Source organism: Neltuma alba, unplaced genomic scaffold (assembly GCF_004799145.2).
Source record: "Neltuma alba isolate B1F8T4 unplaced genomic scaffold, ASM479914v2 tig00011916_pilon, whole genome shotgun sequence".
Lineage (NCBI taxonomy): Eukaryota > Viridiplantae > Streptophyta > Magnoliopsida > Fabales > Fabaceae > Neltuma > Neltuma alba.
In genome coordinates this window covers 1159435-1181938 of record NW_021636509.1, presented here as the reverse complement: position 1 = coordinate 1181938, position 22504 = coordinate 1159435, and the positions used below count along the sequence as shown (strand labels likewise).

The 22504-nt window shown below is 31.2% G+C and overlaps 2 protein-coding genes across 2 annotated transcripts; one reads left to right on the top strand and one right to left on the bottom strand.

Annotated features, from left to right (window-relative positions):
* Positions 1–6948: 6948 nt before the first annotated feature.
* Positions 6949–10290, top strand: LOC114719390 (receptor-like serine/threonine-protein kinase SD1-8). Its single transcript, XM_028904864.1, has 7 exons — positions 6949–8058; positions 8271–8402; positions 8498–8673; positions 8817–9027; positions 9142–9379; positions 9471–9621; positions 9923–10290. The coding sequence occupies exons 1-7, from the start codon at positions 6978–6980 to the stop codon at positions 10226–10228; spliced, it is 2295 nt and encodes a 764-aa protein (XP_028760697.1). The 5' UTR covers positions 6949–6977; the 3' UTR covers positions 10229–10290.
* A 2810-nt stretch (positions 10291–13100) lies between these two features.
* On the bottom strand, positions 13101–16196 carry LOC114719391 (phosphatidylinositol-glycan biosynthesis class F protein). Its single transcript, XM_028904865.1, has 8 exons — positions 15964–16196; positions 15817–15882; positions 15611–15653; positions 15294–15348; positions 14995–15043; positions 14151–14218; positions 13793–13901; positions 13101–13313 (listed from the first exon to the last, which is right to left on the bottom strand). Exons 1-8 carry the CDS (start codon positions 16144–16146, stop codon positions 13200–13202), a joined length of 687 nt encoding a protein of 228 aa, XP_028760698.1. The 5' UTR covers positions 16147–16196; the 3' UTR covers positions 13101–13199.
* Between the last annotated feature and the right edge of the window lie 6308 nt (positions 16197–22504).

Sequence of the window (22504 nt, the reverse complement as noted above, 5' to 3'; positions counted from 1 at the left end):
ATGAGGTGGATCTGTGCATGCTATACTGCTATAGACGCTGGGAAAGAAGAACTCGTAAAAAAGACTATAACAATTTTTTTAAAAAAAAATTGTAAATAAGAACATGTTATAGTGCTAGTATTGATTTTGACGATAATTGATGAATGAATAACAACAATCAATTTTTGTGAATGGATCTCTCATGCAATTTTTCTCTATTTGGGTCTTTTTTATGATTTTTTTAATTTATGGAGCTTGCTGATAATTTTTCATAAAATGTAGGGAGAAAGACACATAAATAATTAAAATTTGTAAATCCTAACTGAGGATTTTGAAATGGTTTAATCATTATGAAATTGATATGTACTAATTTGGGATTAAATTTTATAACGAAATTGCTTAAATACTTTTAATTTAAAAATTGGAAACAAAAACGAAATAACAATAACAGTTTAAAATGCTGGTGGTCTGAAGATGATAACTTCTTTGGTAAATACCATGCTAATGATACTGTTATTTGTTAGTCAATTATAAGAGACTCCAACCTCTTTTCTTAAAAACTTATTAGCATGACTTGGTTTTGTATCAATGACATAAGCGTATTTTAAGAAAATTATTTTAAAATATTTATATTTTTTATTTTTTAAAAATAATTTGCTTGAATTAAAATTGATATATAACACAATAATATGAATAAATATTTTAATATATACCATAATTATGTAATTTATTTATTTTTTTTAATTTTTTAAATTAGTCAACTAGATTTTATATTAAAGATAGGAGATAATAATATGAACAAAAGTTGATATTTTCGCAACTTTGACTTGTTGGAAAGATAACCACAGTTTTCAACATTCAATTGTCAATCTAGTTTGAAAACTTATAGCACCAAATTTATTGTCACAGTTATAAGAAAGTAGTTACAGAAAAAAAGTAATAAATGGAAGAAGCAATAGAAGCTACAAATTCCAGAGGTTTTCTACTCCACGTAGTTCTTATATTACCGTGTTTTATGTTTATTTTATGCTTCATCATAGCTAAGAAAAATATTAAATCTTATTAATATTATTTTATAATTTAATAACTTTTAAATTTTATCCTTTTTTTTTTCGAACCAGAGACTGAAAGGAAAACCACCTAACGCGGGTGGTACCAAATAGTCCGAATGTCCTACTTATACACACTAACACACATTGACACGCCTATCCGATGTGGGGCTTGAGAGCACCCACAAAGGGACCCCCTAAGCACGCACCACGTGCTCCCACACTCGGTTTTTACTGGGCTCGCTCGAACATTAGGGCTTTTTTTGCGGACTAGAGACTGAAGGGAAAACCACCTAACACGGGTAGTACCCAAACAGTCCGAATGTCCTACTTATACACACTAACACACACTCACACACCCATCCGATATGGGGCTTGAGAGCACCCACAAGGGACCCTTTAAATTTTATCCTTATTATTTACATTTTTCAAGGAAAAAAATAGTTTATACAATAATAAATAACAAACAGAATAACAAATTTATGTGAAAAATTAAATGATGTGACTTATAAATAGAATAAAATATATTTATACTACATCTGGTCTTTAATATAAGAATTAATTGAATGATTTAAGTAGATTAAGAAAATTAGTTAAATTAGTTGTTTGTAATAAATATGTATTGTCTTCTATAAAATACCTTTATTAATAATGTGTATTAGCTAAAATTATCATTTGATGATATTTTTTAACATATGTAATTACTACAAGAACTACGTTAAAAAAAAGATAAATACGAAAAACGAGATGAATTGAAATTTTATACTTAAAACTAAATTGAATATCAAAATAATTTTAGAAGTAATTTATAAAAGGATAAGAAGATTATACACTTTCATAACCTATCATGGCATCACCAATGAAATTTCAAAGGCAAGTCCCACAGAATGGTTGAGCAGTCAATTCTATTTTGAAAAGTCGTGGCATCAAAATGCCTTACCGGCGAGTACTTAAAGATAATGACTGCCAGCTCGGAATTTAAAATGTGGCCCAACTTTTGTCTACTGTGACCCTCATGCATTACCGCAAGGGGAGGGTAAATGCCCAAAAGTCCAACACTCAATTGCCTGAAATTCTCATCCCATTTGGAAATATCTTAGCACCAAAGTAATTTTCACAAATTTAGGAATGAATGTACTCCCTCGCTAGTAGGACTTGGATTTGATAAAAAGAGACAGTCTTCCACAACATGGTAAATTAATATTTAAATTTTTGTTAGAAGATGTGTTCATATTTAACGTTTGATAGTGTCTCGAACAAAATTATCTTCAATAGAAAAATAACTATGTCTGAAACAAAGAGAGAATGTGTTACCTCTGTCATTTATATAAGATGTTAGTAACCCAATAAATTTAATTAAAGGTAAAATTGGTAAAATTATATTTAATTTTTACATACTGAATGGAGTACTAAAAACTACTGATTTCAATTAAGTATAGAAGTTATTTTGCACTCTGTGACATGATGTATGTAATTGGTGCAATTTCCTTCTGTCATTCTGAATATCAAAATATTTCATTATCAATGTGAGTGCATTTTCAGGATATGATATGCTCTTATAGTAAAAAGGGTGCATCTTCTTAAATTCACAAGTACACCTAAGTGTTCTTTATCTTATTAAATTATAAATTTCAAAGTTTGGTTTACAAAATTCACAAGAGTTGACTCGTAAAAATAACTTGTAAAATTTGAAGAACCAAGTAAACTCATTTGTAAATATATAATTTATTGACTTGTAAATGTCAAGGTATTAATTATTTTTAGAGATTAACTTGTAAATATTAAAATGATAATATTGTAAAAATTTGGCTTATATATTTAAAAAACTTGACCAATAAATCTTGAAAATTTACTCATAAATATGCTATGTTTGACTTATAAATGTTAAACCATTTACACTCATCCAGTTCTAAATATAAGACTTATTTTGTAATGTAATTTATACTACTAAATGGGTTTTATATTTAGGACTAGAGTAATATTTTAATAAAAATATTTTTTGATTGGTCACCCATTGCCGACAATGAGTCAATGGTAGTCAATATCATCATCTAAAGAGGAAGCAGTCCACCATGGTTTTGCATTTTACGGGAAAAAATTCATTACAATCAAATTTCAAAAGACTTGATAGTGTTTTAGTAAATTTATAGAAGCTAGTTGTAAATAAATCCCCTATTTAAGGCTAACTTATATATAATTTTTTTCCTTATATAAACTTTTAGAATAATTTTCATTTCATTTCGTCAAAGATTCATATTCTTTAGGATATCCAAAATGTCTGATGTAGTGCTGGAATGGATACATTTGAGAAGGCTTTTACCCAATCGACATGTTCATCTTATAAATAAGACTAACACAAGCCGCTCCTCTTTGACCAAATTATATTGAGAATGCATATCCCCATTGATCATGGCCAAAAAAGTGCCTCTACTTTTATAATATTAAATTAAAAAAAAAAGACAAGTTTCACTATGAGACTATGGTAAACACGACAAAATTTGGTAGGATAATTATTTTGAACATTTGAATGGTAAAATGAATAGCTTGAAGAGTGGTATGTTTTGAGGGTTTCTTTTATATTATCAAATGTCTACGTAAACGTCAATTAATTGATAATATAAAATTATATAAAATCAAATTATTTATTACATAATCGATATATCAAGGAAGAAACGGGGCCACATCTATTTTGAATTTTTCTTTCACAGCCAGCAGAAGCTGTTTTGTTTACAGCCATTTGTCTTGTACGAAACAGCTTTCTTTTTTTTTTTTAAAACTATGTACATGGTTTTAATTTATTTAGAAATATGCTTTTACTTTTTTTATCCTAAAATTTTAACCGAAAAAGCAATAATATTGATATCTTAAATATTGATAAAAATTATCAAATGCTAGGATAGTAAATTTAATTTTTAAAACAACTATGATTGTTATAAAAAAAATAATTCTTTAAGTCCAATAATTTTAAGATTAAAAAACCAAAAATATGTTTTTTACAGTTAAGAACTAAGTTCAAACATTATATAAATTGTGACAACTGTTCTTTCAAAACCATTTTAGATTAAATCCAACAATTTATTTGAATGATTAACCATGATAGAAAAGAAGAAACCTTAAAATTTTAAAATCGCTATCATAGTTAAAAGAAATAAACTTATATTACGAGCCACATCAATCGTTAACTTAGGCCTTGGACTTTCAAAGTCTAGAAATATCATTCAACCGTTAGCCCAAACCAAACTTATACTTTCAAACACACGAACTAATAAAACATTTTAATATAAGCCATGAAGCCCATTAGTCAAAAGTCAACACTATTAAATGAGTATAATACGCAAAGTCTTAAATATCTCTGGCCTTCCAATGATCTCCATATCAGATAATAGTAATTAAAAGTATTAGTTTACAGCATTAGAGTATATGGGCTATATGTGGCAATATATAATAATTTAGCGCATAAAACAAACGAAGGGAGGCTATACAAGCTGTAACAGCACACTATGCCTCCGGAGCCTTCCTTGATGGGCCACCACCGAAACTATCACTTGAAGATAGTAAAAACCACAGGGTGAGACAAACGCCTCAATAACCAACTTTCCAACTCATCATACATACTAACATGTACTCGTGAGATGTCGAGTGAGACAGTTATTAATTCTCGAAAACATAGATATATAATTTCAATCATCCAAACCCTACTATGGAGGCTAACACACAAGCTATATAAGTCTATCCCTCACTATAGGGGATTAATCAGACATATAGGCTTATCTCTCACTCTGGGGGACGAATAAGAAGCCACAAAGGCCTATCCTTCACTATGGGGGAAGAAGGAAGAAGCCAACCAATATGCACCAATGACAGCCTTATCACATGGTAGGATAGGGCTCAATCCAAAATCCAAATAACAACCAATCATTTACAATATAACGAAAAATGTCTCAATAATCTTTTCTCAGTATAATCCATAGGATATAAATCATATATCTTTTTCAAACTTCTCAATCATAACTTCCAAAAATCCCACAAGACGATTTTTTATAGCTCAAAAGATATAATATATTTACTTGAATTCCAAATAACAAATATTATTCAAAAATAGAAAAAATACTCACAAACAACACATTAGCACATATAATAAGTGGAAAGTGATTACCTCTCGCCAAAGCAATACTAAGGATTACCACAAGGTCAATCCTTTGCTCAACCAATAATTAATTTACACAATTAATAAAATCACATATTAATATAAACTAATTGATTAATTAATTAAACTTCTCTATATTATTTAAATTTCTAATTTAATTAAATTTTTATTCTAAATTCCGCAACTCTCATAACCCAAAAATTATTAAGTATAACTTAAAATTTCCTAAAAGCCAAATTATTTATTTACCACCTCCAAATTATTTACTTTAATAAAAAGAACTTTTCAAAATTTCCAAATGTAAAATTACTATGTTTTAAATTCTAAAAATCTCATTTTCAGTTTAAACCTTCAAAATCAAACTATCAAAAATTTAATAATATTTCAAATATTTATAAATAAATAATCTACTCAAAACTTTAATGATATAACTACCATATATATATCCGTAAATAATAAACTTTTTAACTACAATAATTATTTTAAAACCTCCCATCACCCAATAAGTAAAACTAGACCGATTAAAATCTTAATAATATGTCAAACAACCCAAATAAATTACTTAATTTGAATTTAATCGGTAAAAATATAATATAAATCATATATAACAGATTTTTCAACTAGAAGAATTCATTTAAGCACTAAAAACCAACAAATGAACAAATCTAAATTGGTTAAAATTAACAACTCATTTACTTTTAAATTTTTATAGTCATCTTTTACCAAAATTCTATATTTATATCATATATAAGTCTCAAAATTTTCTCTAAACACTTTAGTAATACTGGCATTAGGAAACCTAAAATATATAGGAAATATTCATGAACAAAGTTTGATAAAAAGAACTATATTTGTGTGCCTAGATGATCTCCAAAGCTTATATTACCCTTCAAAATACCAGAACTTCTCTGCGCCTCTCTCGTTCTCTCTTTCTCTAGTTCTCTCTCTCTTTCTCGTTCTCTCTCTTCTTTCCCGCAAATGACTCAACTTCTACGTCTCCTCTCCCTTTTATTTTTCATTTCTCCAACCACTCGCTCCCATCTTCTGGCATTAAATCTTCCTCCCTTAAGTCTTCTTTCTCTCTCCCCAAAATCTTCCTAATCCTATTTTTTTCCACACGTCTGCCCCATTTTCCACTCTCTCCCAAATTTTCCACTTCACATTTCAACTTTTCACTAAAAGTTGGTGGAAAGTTGACTCTATTATTTTTTTTAAAAAAATTTTAGGATATTACATAAATTGTACTACTTCCATTCCTTTTTATAAGCAACAACTATCATCCACCTTTTATCTCTAAATATAAGTAACATTTGTAAGTCGTCTTAAATTTTTATAACAAATTTTCTATTTTACCCCATTAATTACTTATTTTAATATTTAATATATTTATTGTATTATTTTTCAAACCATCATCTCTCTCTATCATACATTTTTTCTTTTTTATAATTCTCTTTATTATAATAATTTTTTATTCTCTTTCTTATACTTTCTCTCCCATAAATAAGAGTATTTTGGAGAAAGAACTTCTAATTTTTACCTATTTATTATCTTTAACTAATTTTTTTATCTACATAATAGAATCATATGTTGCTTATAATAATAGATAGAGGGAGTATAAAATTAAAAAAAAAAACTAAATATTTATAGAAAATGACGAAAATAAGATAACTTTGAATGGGTCAACCTGCACATAAAAGAAGTAAGGGTGGTCTTCCGTTTGTGCCATATTCTCTCCATTTCCAACTCAGTGCAGGCATCATTCGCAAACTACTCTGAAGGCTGAAAGCAGAAAATTTCCCTTCATGTTATCCAGAATCGCAGTGACATCTGTTCTGATCATCAACGTTCTTCTTTTCTCACAAGCACAATCTTCGTGGGTTCAATCAGCTTACTGGTTCTCTGGCAGTGGATTTCCAGTTTCCGACATAAACTCTCATCTCTTCACCCACCTCATTTGCGCCTTCGCAAATGTTAACTCTTCGTCCTTCGAGCTTTATGTTGCTTCAGATGACGAGCAATCCTTCTCTACTTTCACGACCACCGTAAGACGAAAGAACCCTTCCGTCATTACGCTTCTCTCCATTGGAGGTGGCCTCGCCGATTACTCTGCGTTATCGTCCATGGTAAGTAACGTGTCTTCTAGGAAATCTTTCATTCAGTCCTCTATAAGAATCGCTAGGTCTTACGCGTTTCAAGGGCTGGATCTATCCTGGGTTTCTGCTAACACCAGCTCTGACATGAACAATATGGGAATGCTTTTTAAAGAGTGGCGAGAAGCTGCAAATTCTGAGGCTCAAAACACTAGTAACCCAGAATTGATCTTAACTGCAGCTGTTCAATTCCGGCCAGGTTCGGATTTTGGATCCTACCCAGTTGAATCAATCAGAAGCAACTTGAACTGGGTGCATGTTATGGCTTATGATTACTACATGCCCACGTGGGCAAATTTTACTGGTGCTCATGCTGCTCTGTATGACCCTTCAAGTGATGTTAACACTGATTCTGGTATTAAGGAATGGATTGGTAGAGGAGTTTCTGCAAACCAGTTGGTTTTGTCTTTGCCTTTTTATGGATATGCCTGGACTCTTGAGAACCCCAAGGACAATGCAATAGGGGCACCAGCTACAGGTCCAGCAATTACAGATGATGGGGATATGAGTTATAAGGACATCAAAGCTTACATTCGGAGATATGGGGCTACAGTACTGTATAATTCTACCTATGTAGTGAAATACTTCTCAGTTGGATCAAATTGGGTTGGTTTTGATGATGCTAAGGTTCTCAAAATTAAGGTGTCTTATGCAAGAGAAAAGAAGCTACTTGGTTATGTTGTGTGGGCTGTTTCTTATGATGACGACAATTGGGAGCTTTCCACTGCAGCAGGTGAGAAAATGGCATATTAGATAACAGAGACTTTCCGTTGATACTCATTTCCTTTTCTGTTCTTCATGGTTGTTAATTCGTGTTTTAAAGTTAAGAGTACTAAGATAGGTTTATGACTTGAACTGACACATACAGTTTCATAGATTACTGCAGTGGTTAGATTACTACAATAGTGTCCAGCTTTATAATTTACATGACGGATATTTTCTCAGCTCAAAATTTTGAAGACACTGGACACAGTAGAGGAAGATTATTAGCTATCATTTTGACTCCAATTGCAGTATTTATTCTCCTCTTGGGAGCCATGATGTTTTGCTTAAGGAAGAGAATATTCAGATCCATAGGTAATATTTTCAGCTTTTTCATTCTCTTATGTCTGTAACCAACATGGTTCAAAACTTCAAGCCACTGACATTTTGAATATTAAATGTATCAATAGAGATGGTTGAAGCTGCTAGAGGTTCCAAGTTTAAAGCAAATAAAGGAGATGCAGAGCATTTTCATGGCAATGGTCCTGATTTGCAAGTCTTCAGCTTTTCAGACATTGAGGAGGCCACAGATGGCTTTTCCATTGAAAATAAACTTGGGGAGGGTGGTTATGGTCCAGTTTACAAGGTAAATTTTGTTGGAAACAATCCTATAGTAAGGTGGTTCAACTAGTTTAAATTTTTTACACCAGAAGCTCCTTTCCATGGGCATTGAATCATTAATACCAACGGGTTAAGTGTTCAATTTCTGACGCCCTCTGTTCTCTTTAGGGTGTATTAGCAGATGGTCAGGAAATAGCAGTGAAAAAGCTAGCAGAAGCTTCCAAGCAAGGATTTGAGGAATTCAAAAATGAGGTAACACTTACTGCAAGACTACAGCATGTGAATCTTGTTCGGCTCCTGGGGTTCTACATTGATAGAGGTGAACAAATGCTGGTTTATGAGTACATGCCAAACAAAAGCCTTGACTTCTACCTCTTTGGTTAGCAATTCTTTGTCGAGCTCTAAATCTACTATAATTAAGTAAATATGTGCATCACAGTGCAAGTCAGTGTTCAAAGTTAAACTGATAGCGTCTTGTGTATTTTCGATATAGATCCTATTAGACGATATTTGCTTGATTGGGGAAAGCGAGTTGACATCATTGAAGGAATTGTTCAAGGGCTTGTTTACTTACAAGAATACTCAAGATTAACAATAATTCACAGAGATATCAAAGCTAGCAATATTTTGTTAAGTGATGAATTGAAGCCAAAGATATCAGATTTTGGTATGGCAAGAATATTCGCAAAAGATGCAGACGAAGCAAACACAAGCAAGATAGTGGGAACCTAGTGAGTGTTTCGCTTCCTAAAATTATATATTTGTATTGTTTAGTGATCCATCCACTCTTACACAACTCTTTTTGCTCTATTTTTTGTACAGTGGCTATGTTCCTCCTGAATATGTTAAAAAGGGCCTCTATTCTACAAAATCTGATGTATATAGTTTTGGAGTTTTACTTCTACAAATTATAAGTGGCAAGAGGACTACAAGTCTTTATGGCGAACAAGAAAATTTAAACCTCACAGGATACGTAAGTACCTTCTTCTACTTTGCTAAAGAGAGAGGTCTTAGAGGGACTTTCAAATAGACACATTGTACATAAGTTGAGCATAGAAAGCCAACTATGAAGACTCACACACAGGCTTATCATCTTCATACATATACACTTGACTAAAGTTATGACTAAATATTATTTTCATAATTGGTTTGATATATTTATCTTCTGTTGACTGGCTCTCCATAATAATGTTATGAAGTCTAAATCTTTTGTTTGGTTATCAATAATAAAGTTATATAGTGAAAATATGATTAATGAATATTAATGTTGACAGGCTTATGAACTGTGGAAAGAAGGGAAAGGCATGGACTTTGTGGGTCCTACTCTTGATGACTCATCTTCAACATGTAAATTGTTGAGGTGCATGCAAATTGCTCTGTTATGCGTGCAGGAAAGTGCAAATGACAGGCCTTCTATGTTGGAAATTTCTTCAATGTTGAAAAGGGAAAGCAATTTGACGTTCCCAAAGAAGCCTGCGTTTTCTAGGGAGAATAATGTAGAAGAAGCTAATGAAGGAATAGTGCAGATGGAAACTAAATCCATCAACGAAATGACAGTCTCTGAACTAGTAGCTAGATAGTGGAGCTGAATACTTGTGGAAGTTAAAAACGTATTTATGTAATAATACAATGCCAGTCAGTTTCTTATTATTTGTCATTTATAAGAGAGATTTTAGTTCTTTTTTATTTGTTTTTTGTATTATCTTTAATATTTATTTTCAATTCTGCTTCTATTAATTATAATAAAAGTGGGGAGAGAGGGAATAGGTGAGAGAAAGTATAGTGGCATTTTGTTCCTTTTTTTTTTCTCTTCCAAATATCCATAACTTTTAATAAGGGCAGAAGTAAAAAGTTTCATTTATTTAATACTCTTTTTGGTATATGTAAATAACAAATATGCAACAAGATGGTACTAGATTCCGCGATTGATTGTTCATGTATATAGCATATTATTGTATGACTCTAAATTATTGGTCAGAAAAGTTCCCTCCCTGTGTCTCCATTTTCTAGTACAGTGTTAGCATCACATGCCATAAATACACCACCAATTCATGACGGCAAAATAGGAAACCACTGGTGATAACTATTTCAGAGAAGAAGTTGAAATCTCTTATTCCCTCCATTCTTTTCATAAAAAATAACTACCAAATTCATGCGGTTCAAAATATTAGTTAAATTTAATTTAAAAAAATAAATGTGTAAAATACTACTATATACATATTTTTTCCAATTATTTTCTTGTTGTAAATAGCAAGGAAAAACAAACCGGATTAGATACTAAATCGATTGAAGTAATGGTTTAAAAATTAGTTGGTCAAACCGAGGTTAACTCAGGGTCAAATTGGTAAAATAATATAATTTAATTGAGAATAACAAAATATAATAATATTAATGATTATTAATAACAAAATATAAGAAAATATAATAACAGTTTGGGTGTAACAATGACAAAGTATAACAACAATGAGAATTTTAATCTTTATTATTCATCAATAACTAAAATTAATAATAATTGATACCAAAATCATTATTAAAATTCATTCAAATCTATAGTAACTGAGATATTAAAAGTTGAATGAGAAAAAAATAAAACCCATAATAACATAATTATCCAAATCGATTCATTACCGGGTTTTACTATTTTTCATCGGTTCACCTTGATTTGACCGGTTTGATGTTGGTTCAACTCTTGCCTGGTTTAGCAACCAAACCAAACCAGAGTACTGGCTGATTAACTAGTTTTCCTGTTGAATTAGCTAGTTCGATCTAGTTTTTTTTTTCCTTAGTAAAGAGAATATATGAGAGATAATAAGTGAAAATTTATTGTAGAGAGACAATAAGTTGTATATATTTAATGGGGGTAAAGTAGAAAGATCAATTTAAAATTTCAGATAAAGAAAATTTGTTTCTTATATTTAAAAAAAAATCACAAGATAGATTGTTTCTTATAAAAAAAGACGGAGGGAATATAAATTTTTTTCCAGCAGAAATCTCTTATAATATAAATGAGACTAAGAGAACCATATAAATATCTTCTATTAAAAAAGCCAGTTGGAGTATAGTTTAAATTTTATATCTTAAATATTACTACTTTCGGTTCCAATTATAAAATCTTGTTTGTAACTACAAAAGAGGTCATATAATTAGGATACAAACGAAATCTTATAATTAGGATCAAAGTTAGGTAGTACATTATAAGTAACATTTTATGATATGCTATTTTACAAGATTAAATTTTAAAAAATGAGAATAAAATTTTCTACTTTTTTGTGAAATATCATTTTATTATATGTAGTATTGACAAGAAAAATTTAGAAAAGATTATTAGTGGTTTCTGATAATTAAAAATATTGTAAGTTTCATGGACAAAAAAGAAATTGGAAGGCGAGAGGCAATAAAGCTTGTGAGCTTCTCATGGGTCTTAAAAAATCACTCTAAACTTGTTTAATGTTCAAGAGAACTCAACTAAATTTTATATTTAGCACAGGAGGTAGTATAATGTTATAGCAAAATCTTTTTAAAAAATCATATCATATTTATTAAACTTAAATAATTTATTTAATTTTCTAAAATTATTTAAATTAGATAAGTAAGTTTTACATTAAGAACTAGGAGAATATTATAAGATTTGTGCTTAGTCTATAAAAAAATACAGTTTTGCTTACCTTTAGAAATTAGGTCTAGTCTCAAACAAAACAAATAGTTCTTGAAATTTTGACTCATTCAAAACTTACTCATCCAACTATGATTGAGTGTAATTTTTAACTTGTTTAAAACTCAATTCATAATTTTTTATCTCATAATTTTTTCTTTATCATCTATAACTCAATTATCCTGCTGGATTTGATAGAAAATCAGAAATAAATATAATGCGTCATCTTTGGGACATGAAGAGAAAATTTATGACAAATCACCCCGCTCGTATCTGCGTCATGCACAACATACCTCACTCATAAAATTCCGTATAAAGAAAAATATAAATGGTACAAATAATTTATCATAAATTATACCCTCAAATTTGTCTTAATTTTAGTTTTAATCTATCAAATTTCAAATTATAAGCTTTAGCTTTCTAAGGAGCAAAATGGTTCAAATTCTCATTGAATTATAAGACCAACATTTTAAATGAAAAGAAGTTATGGTTTTAAATTTGAGAGACCAAAATCAAAATAAAAACAAACTTGAGGACCAAAAATTATATTAATTCTAAATTATATCTGCAAATGTTATACCTATCTGTTTAACTCGCATAGTTGGGAAAAATGTTTTTCTGTTGCCATAATGTGTACAATTTTTCATTCACGAAAGAATAAACAACTAAATGGTATTAATAACTAATAATTTTTTTGAGATATAATATCTAATAATTAATAAAGCACGCTTACCCTACTCCTCCACTACAACACGAGGGGCAATCAATTTTTGAATCTCTAGTATGAACTGAGCTATGAAGATTGAAATAAAAACAAGCCCCAAAAAAAAAAAAAAAAAAAGCTCGTCACACTTGGAGATGAGTCATGAGGCATTTTCACAATGATCGGAGTATGGGAATTAGTCTCTTTTGGGAAGACATGATCTGTTATGAGCAAGAGCAAAGCCCAATGATGCAACCATTGCCACCAGGTAACCAGTTATTGCTCCATAGCTTACGCAAATAGGCCATTCCTGCAAAATATCAAGTGACATTTGAACTGCCAATTTTGAAGAACTTAACGCAATAAGTTGTGGTCGAATCAGATGAACATTACATAAATTTTTATATCACCATGATCCTAACAGACATTCAATTTGCAGCTTTGAGGAAGGATTATCGGACACTTCAGGAAAAATTTAAAAGGTCAAACAATAAACAAAGGACTTGAGATAGCTTAGCAATAATCCACCAACATTGTAGGTTTGCAATCACAAGGTTTATCTTGGATGGAGGAAAATTTTGGAACATTAGTAAACCTATTTATGGGATTGAAGGTGAAACTATCAGATGGTTTGGTAGCTCAAGTTAATTGTTCTTCACATTTCCGAGTCAATCCCATGAAGCATAGAAAGGAATTTAACTCCATAACCCCTTAGTTTAGCAAATGATGGCCTATGTACGTGTCTGTGTAATGATGTCAAGAACAGCGGGGCCCCGGAAGAAAGATTACCTGCCATGGCCTCTCCCAGTCAAGTGGCATTGGCCAAGCCCCAAACCAGCCCCCAATAACTGCTCCATGAGCTGGTAGACAAATCAAATACTCGATCGATCCATTAGGCCTGAGTGTAAAAAATGGGAAAAATATAACATCATGATTTAATTCATATTAATAAACTGAAGGGATTAAATAGAAAGATAACAAATCTAGTCCGCTCCAGGACATAGTTAAATACATACCACCATCACTACCCTAAAATGAACTCCCAACCGAAAAAAAGAACATCTAAAAAATGGAGCACGAGAAGATATTATCAATCACCAAAGAGGAAAATGCTTTTATTAACCAAAATAAAAAAAGAGGAACATACTTTGTCTGTGCAAATATACGTCTCCAATCTGCCCATGATGAACCAAGAACACATGAAGCTGGAACTGTCTGCCATAGTACAAGATGTGAGTTGATGCATGTACCACATACTAAACCATGGGTTTGTAACTCACAAAACAGAACTATCCCTTCAAAAGCTTCCTTTTGTTCAGGGACAAGGAAGGAGGCTACAACCAGGTGACAAAAAATCTTAACGGTCAAGAACTTTTCAGATAAGAAGTGTGAACAGATATTGTATTTGTGGAAGTGATTAAAGTATACTTTACATATTTTCACTTCTTTTGCAGTTAGGAAAGGTGTTTCCTGATGATATTCATGCTCTTGGGGTTTGCAAGTATAGGCAGGGAAATTATTAAGATACTTGTATGTTAGCAGAGACGCAGGGGCAGAAATCTAAAGTACTTTATATTTGCATTTGATGCATGTTGCTAGAGATTCATAAAAACATGTATGGAAGAATGGACGGCAATGTCTTATCTTTAAAAGCATGAATGATGCCTAATGCTTTATGCAGTGGGTACAAAGATTCTGATACGATACTAAATGCACATTGAGTTAGTACCAATCAATGGCAGAAAATCGGAAGAATATAGAAACCAGTGACACATATGCTGAAGGTTATTACGTGACCTGTCAGTGACAGACATTATAGTTCATTTTGATCTATCTAAGAAAAAGTAAGGAAATGCAAAGACGAAACAATCTAATGTATCAAGAGTATAATTGATGCAGAAAGCATGTGAGATTGACCAAACGCAATAAAAAAACTGCTGTAATATTTTAAAAGGTGCTGCTAAACAAATAAATGATAATGAAGCACTCACTGTAAATACTGACATCATAAGAGACCAGTTAACTGTCTTTGGTAGATACCTATCCCAAAAAGATATACAAAAATCATAATCAATAGTTATATCGAGATCTATTACATGGTACAAGACCAAAAAAAAGATCTATAATGGCACAGTTTAGAACACAGCTAGACACATAGTAGAACAGACTAGATAACAAAAACGAATGTAACTGGCCAGATTTGAACGCACAAAAGAATATAAACTCATAGATCCCTATGTCCGGCATTATGGATATAAATCATGTACTCTATACCACTTATTTCACATACTGTATTGTGACTGGCGCCCCCAAAGCAACAGCTCCTAAAAAATTTATTGCTGCCCCTGTTTAGTAAAATGCAACCTTTTCTCAACAAACATGTCATAAAGTAATACTGCTGAGAAGCAAAAATACCTAGGTTACGATGAAAGAACATTAAAGATTCTATGTAGAGAGGGTAAGTGCCGCAATCTAGGAAAAACTTTAAGAGCATATATAGTCTTTCAGTTTGGTTGTTGACTCTAAACAGCATGGCAAGAGAATATCATAAGGGAGCATACGCAGATTAGCAAAATCCAAGCAGACATGACCAGTGTTTCAACTAACCTGCTGGCAGTGCCAGCAAACCTCGTCCGACAGCTCGCAGGTACTGCACAAAAGCGCCAAAAAAAAAAAAAAACGACAGTTAAAACAACCAAAAGTAGAAACCAGATAGCAAGAGATTAAAGTGCATAAACTTCGATTTAGTCTGATCCTCATTTGTACTGCAAAAATGGTAAAAATTTTGAAAGAAAATGGAGCTCGAATTTTACCGTGCAACGTTTGCGATTCCGTCGGTATCGACTGTAAAGAAGTATCACAATTGGCAGCTCTATAATCTAAATGATACAGATATAAAGAATCAGAAGCAAATCGAAATTTTTAAATACAATGTAAAAAAGCGGAGAATCAAACGTTACCCAGATCAAAAGCAAGGTGTTAGAAGGGTCAGTAAGGAGGTGGATGGAGTAGACGCTGTTAGCCACCCAGAGAGAAAAAGCGAGGCTACACCCGCATAGTAGTTGTACGATTAAGGCCTCTGAAGCTGAGATGAACGGCGAACCATCGATCGCTGAGTCCTTCGTTGCCGTCGCCTTCGCCATGCTTCGCCGGCAACCGGAGGAAGAAGGCTTACGTTCTGGACGTCAAGGGAAAAACCCAATCAGCATGGCTCAATAATGGGCATGGCCCAATTAACTTCATGGATACTGTAGGCCCGTTTGGTTCAATTCTGGACTATGGTAAGGGGAATCACCGACATCATTCTCTCAATATCAAATTACCCCGCCATAACCAATAAGTATTGGTCAAGTAAAAAGAATTTGGACACCTTAAATATTATATCCTGGGTTTGATTTTTGGAGTGTTGTATATGGAACAAACACTGTTAGGAGGGGTCCCCACTACGACGCCTGACAGTACCTGAGATATTAGTCTCAAATGGGAGGATATTCTAGGCAACCAAAAAAAGAAAAATTACTCCGCCATTGGGTCTAACGGAAGGGCCTCGCAACAAAGAAGCAAGTTAAAAGGAACCTGTTCATTGAAACTATTATGAGACTTAAATTTGGTCGTTTTTAATAGAAAAAATGACACTAAGGTCTCATAAAACATAAAATACTGTAAAAAGGTCTCAAAAAACTTGGTAATGAATCTGAAATCCCAAAAAGACTTGAATGCAATTTACTAAAGTGTAAAAAGACTTCTCTACCTCTAATGAAATGCATCCAAAGTAAATAAAAGTTGTTCTGTTTTTCAGTATGAAAATAGCCACTCCATACGCAGAAAGCAAGAGGGAAAAAACTTAAACTTCATTTTGTTTCTTCCCCATTTCCATATGAAAATCTCATCCACTCCACCCATGTCAACCGTTGGCAAAAAAATCACTTGTATCTTTGGTTTGATATGTGCTTGGTCATTTAAGTTGAAGTTTTATTATAAGTGAGTAGAGTGATGATAGATGTTTTGTTTTTGGACATATTGTGGGGGGTTGAAGGTGGGCTTGCTTTGTCTGGGCATGGTTTAGTGGGAAATGATGAGGAAGATGAAAATTAGTGTGACTAAGAACTCTTATTGCAAAATAGGAAAATATGTTGTTAATATGGGTCGCGATAATTGTTAATATAGTTTCTTGACTCGTCAATGATACCTGTGTTGTGCATATTTACATTAAATGGTATTGTTAAATTGTTGACACAAAAGTCATGACCTTCTATGCCCTTGAATCATTAGTAGAGGTTACAAAAAGAGGAAAAAGAAGAATGGGTAGTCACATGAGGCAAAAAGAAGAAAAATAGTAAAAAGAAATGCCACTTTGAACTTAGACAAATGATGGCAAAAGAATTTTTTTTTTTAAGTAGAAATGACATTTTTTTTGGTAAATGTCACAATACACACAAACAATTAGTTTGATATTAGATATATGCAATTGTACTTTTTTTAATGGGTTGTGAAATCAGTGTAATTACACGTGTATGGAGTTGTAAATAAAAATTAGCTATATATTACATTCTGATATATAATTAGTTGTTATTATCTGCACTTTTATTATTAACACACCCTTCATCACTTGTCACTCGTTGTACTATCAGTTATCAATTTACATGCTGATATAAATTTGAAAAAAAAGTGATTTTATGTCACATAATACTATACAAAGTCATATAATATCACCAACTTCTCAAACTAATTCTTTTTTTTTTTATGATAATATAGAATCGTTATTAAAAGTCAATCATCACCAATATAAAATTATCAAATCACTTGTCATCAACGGTACCTTTACTTGTTAATAGTGACATTATGACTTGTCAATAACATCATTGTGAATCTGCTTAAGTTTTGAAAAAATATCATTTAAGTAACATAAATTTCAGTAATACATTCTGATTATAATATGATATAGGATGATATAATAATTCTATTTTTAAATAAAATATAATAGAATTGAAGATTTGAATCAATGTTCATTGCATCAATTGTTAATATTTGCATATAACTTGGCAATTTTCCTGTTGATATATGTGATTTTGACAATTAGTTTGCTTTTTGTTTTTTGAAAAAATAACTTCGAGGGAATATGAACACCAGAAGAATTACTGTTAAAAAATTCAATATGTAAAGATAAAGTAGTTCTTATTATAAATCACAACAAACAAAGTAACTTAGGTTGACAAAAAAAAAAACTCATGTATCAATATGGACACTATATAACTTGATATTTTTTCAAACTTATATCAGCAAGTAAATTAATAAGTGATAGTGCAACAGTTGACAAGTCACACTGAAACCATTAATAAGTGAATGTGTTGTTCATGACAAATGATTTTATAATTTCATATAAATGATAATTGACTTTTAATAACAATTTTATATCACATTATAATCAAAATATATTAGTTTAGACGAATTGACGATATTATATGATGTTGTATGATATTATGTAACTTGAAATAATATTTTTTTCAAATTTATATCAACAAGTAAATTGATAATTGATAATGCAATGAGTGACAAGTGATGAAGGGTCTATTGATAATGAAGAGTGCAAATAATAGCAATTAATTATACATCAGAATGTAATATATAGCTCATTTTTATTTACAACTTCATACACATGTAATTACACTGATTTCACAACCTATTAAAAAAATACAATTGCATGTGTCTAATATCAAACTAATTGTTTGTGTGTATTCTGATATTTACAAAAAATGTCACTTCTATTTACAAAAAAATTCTTTTGCCATTATTTGTCTAAGTTCAAAGTGGATTTTTTTTAATCATTTTTTTTTCTTTTGCCTCATGTGGCTACCCATCCCTCCTTCATTGTCTCTTTTTCCTCCTTTTGTAACCTCTACCAATGAGTCAAAGGTATAGAAGGTCATGGCCTTTGTGTGAAAAATTTAACAATACCATTTGAAATAAATCTGCACAACATGGGTATCAATGTATCATTGACAAGTCAAGAAACTATATTGACAATTATCACAGCCCATATTGATAACATATTTTTCTGTTTTGCAACAAAGTTTTTAGCTATACCAACATTCATCTTTCTCATCAATTCCCACCGAATCATGCCCAGATAGAGCAAGCCCACCTTTAACCCCCCACAATATACCCAAAAATATATAGAACACCCATCATCATCCTACTTACCTATAATAAAACTCCAACTTAAATGACCAAGCACACATGAAACTAAAAACACAAGTGATTTTTGCCAATGATTGACATGGGTGGAGTGGATGAGATTTTTAGATGGGAATGGGAAAGAAACAAAATGAGGTTTGGGCTTTTTTCCTCTTGCTTTTCACGTGTAGTGTGACGATTTTCAAACTAAAAAACAGGACAACTTTTAGTTATTTTGGGTGCATGTCACTAGGGGCATAGAAGTCTTTTTACACTTCACTAAATTGCATTCAAGTCCCTTTGAAACTGCAAATTCATTGCGACATGGACCAAATGTCTTATCCAAGCCAAGGAACTAACTCCGAATAGTCATGACAAATGATGATTGAGGCAAAGTTTTCTGAGACTTTTTTTTATAGTATTTTCTGTTCTATTAGACCTCAGTGTTATTTTTCCTTTTTAATATATCCATATAACTTTTAAAAAATATTTTGAAATGAAAAAGTAAATATAAAAAATAAAATAAAAGTGAAAATAACTATATGATCTCAATCAGAAAATTGAAGGTAAGATAAATCAAAGGGAAATTTTCATTTTAGGACTACTATAGGCAATTAATATCAGTCAACTCCTAGAACATTTTAAAACTTCAGTCAACTCCCTAGAACCGAAATGAAATAACTCTCTCTGTCCCTTTTTATAAGCAACAACTACTATCCCCCTTTTGTCCCTAAATATAAGCAACATTTGCAAGTTGTCTTAAATTTTTATAGCAAATTTCTTATTTTGCCCCTATTAATTACTTATTTTAATATTCAATATATTTATTATCTCATTTTCCAACCTATTATCTCTCTTTATCATACATTCTCTCTCTCTTTCATAATTTCCTTATTCTTTTTCTTATACTCTCTCCCCCATAAATAAGGATATTTTAGATAAAGAACTTCTAATTTTTACCTATTTATTTTCTTTAACTAACCTTTTGATCTACGTAATAGAGTCCTATATTGCTTATAATAAGAGACAAAGGGAGCAAAATTTAATGGTAAATTACAATAATACCCCTCCTTTTCATTTTTTTAAAATAAATATTAATTGTCGTCGGAGCTCCGGCCATCGACATTCATGTGGCTACTATTGGAGCTCCAATGGCTAGAGGATATTTTTTTAAAATAAGGTGGCCAAAAGGAAATTTGAACCCATGACCCCTTGGCATACCAAAAATAATGTGACCACCAAGCCAACCAAACTATTTAATCACATAATGGAATATATATATATATAAAATAAAACAAATGCAAGTGTTCAAGCGTAAATGAACAAGTGAAATTTGACAATTTACAACAAAAATTTGGCGATTTACAAGTAACATAATAGAATTCACAACCCCAAATACAAGATTTTATGTGTGAATAAGTAAGTAAAATTCGAAGATTTACAACAAAAATTCATGGATTTACAACCCGAATTCAGAGATTCAAAAGAAACATAAGGGAATTCATAATCCCAAATGTAAGTGTTTGAGTGTCAATGAACAAGTGAAATTTAGTGACTTATAATAAAAATTCAACAATTTATAACTCAAATTTGATGATTCACAAGAAACATAAACATTACAAAACTTATAAAAGAATTCAAAACCTCAAAAACAAGATTATTAAACATACACGCGAATTATTAATTCAAGACTTGGTTCATCTCTGAAATTGTATCGTAAGATCATAAGGGTATGCCTCAATAACAATTGTAGCACAAGATGTGGCATCAATGTCATAGCCATATAGTAGCCCTCCCAAAGCTGAAAAGAGAAATGTGGGAATTTCAAAAATCTATTAGGTATCAATGTAAAAATCAAACATCCGGTATCAACAACTCAATAGGGGCATTATATATATTTCATGTGAAGGAATAAGCACAAAATGATGAGATAAATTTAGTCAACCCAGTAGTGTGAATGCATGCTAAATTGAGCATTTAGATATTAAGTAGTGACTTATGTTTTGGGGAGAAAATATTTAGTAGGGTCAGGGTACAAGCTCAAGGCACCCTTTGTTATATTGATTTTTTAATATCCCTTAAAAAACTATCTTGGGAATTTATGGGTTCTAGTTTGAGTTCAATATGCCAAAAAGAAAGCCAATAACCTTGAATTGCCTTGGGAATCAAGTTTCTACAAAGCTAAGGAAATAAACCCTCAACAAATGCTAAATTGTGTTTAATAAGTCTCGATTTACACGAAACATAAATACTTGTATTTGTGGTTATGGATTTTCTTATAAGTTTTGTAATGTTTATGTTTTTAGTGAATTATTGAATTTATTTTGTAAATCGCTAAATTTCACTTATTTATTCACACTCAAACATTAACATTTGGGAGTTGCGAATTTTCTTATATTTATTGTAAATCACCGAATTTGGGTTGTAAATCCATGAATGTTTGTTGTAAATCTTCGAATTTCATTTTCTCATTCACACCTAAACATTTGCATTTCGGGTTGTGAATTCCATTATATTACTTATAAATCACCAAAAATTTGTTGTAAATTCTAAATTTTACTTGTTTATTTACACTTGGATACTTGCATTTGTTTGCTATATATTTTTTTTACATTATATGATTAAATTGTTTGGTTGGTTTGGTGGTTATATTGTTCTTGGTGTGCCAAGGGGTCATGGGTTCAAACCCTCCTTGGCCACCATATTTTTAAAAAAATTCTCTGGCCACTGGAGCTCTCACCTCTGACAGCGGCCACTTGAGCATCGGTGATCGGCCCTCCAACTACAAGTAATATTTATTTTTTTTAAAAAAGAGGGGTATTATCGTAATTTTACCCTTAAATTTTAATTTCATATTGGTCTTAGGGGGTTGACTGAAATTTTAAAATGTTTTTGGGGTTGACTGATATTAATTACCTACAGTGATCCTAAAATGAAATTTTCTGTAAATCAAATCAGAAAATAAATTAAGTAATGTTCACATAATTTAAGAAAAAATGGTCAAGGAGATGGAATAATTCTCCTTAGTTTTTCTTGCCCTACTATATTTTCCTTAGTTGAAAGAAAGAGGAAATTAGCAAGTCAGAAAGTGGATCCTTGTTGGAATGACATTTTGAAGAAAAATTAGATTATATTTGAAGGCTTTGCTTTTATAAAAGTGTTGTATCATTCTCTTGACAGTCGAAGGAGATAGCGCACCTCAATTCACAGTTAGGATATCAACGTGGCCTGACATTTCTAGCCTCAAAATACAAAATCATATACTGCAAAAGTATATTCTTTACATGAAGCCGTTTCAATTTGGATTTTGATTTACGGATTTTTGTT

Coding starts and splice junctions, on each gene's coding strand:
- LOC114719390 (XM_028904864.1), top strand. CDS start 6,978: ATGTTATCCAGAATCGCAGTGACATCTGTTCTGATCATCAACGTTCTT. Junction 8,403..8,497: donor GAGAATATTCAGATCCATAG/GTAATATTTTCA, acceptor ATGTATCAATAG/AGATGGTTGAAGCTGCTAGA. Junction 9,028..9,141: donor CCTTGACTTCTACCTCTTTG/GTTAGCAATTCT, acceptor TTTTCGATATAG/ATCCTATTAGACGATATTTG.
- LOC114719391 (XM_028904865.1), bottom strand. CDS start 16,146: ATGGCGAAGGCGACGGCAACGAAGGACTCAGCGATCGATGGTTCGCCG. Junction 15,883..15,963: donor ACACCTTGCTTTTGATCTGG/GTAACGTTTGAT, acceptor TGTATCATTTAG/ATTATAGAGCTGCCAATTGT. Junction 13,314..13,792: donor ACTGGGAGAGGCCATGGCAG/GTAATCTTTCTT, acceptor GATATTTTGCAG/GAATGGCCTATTTGCGTAAG.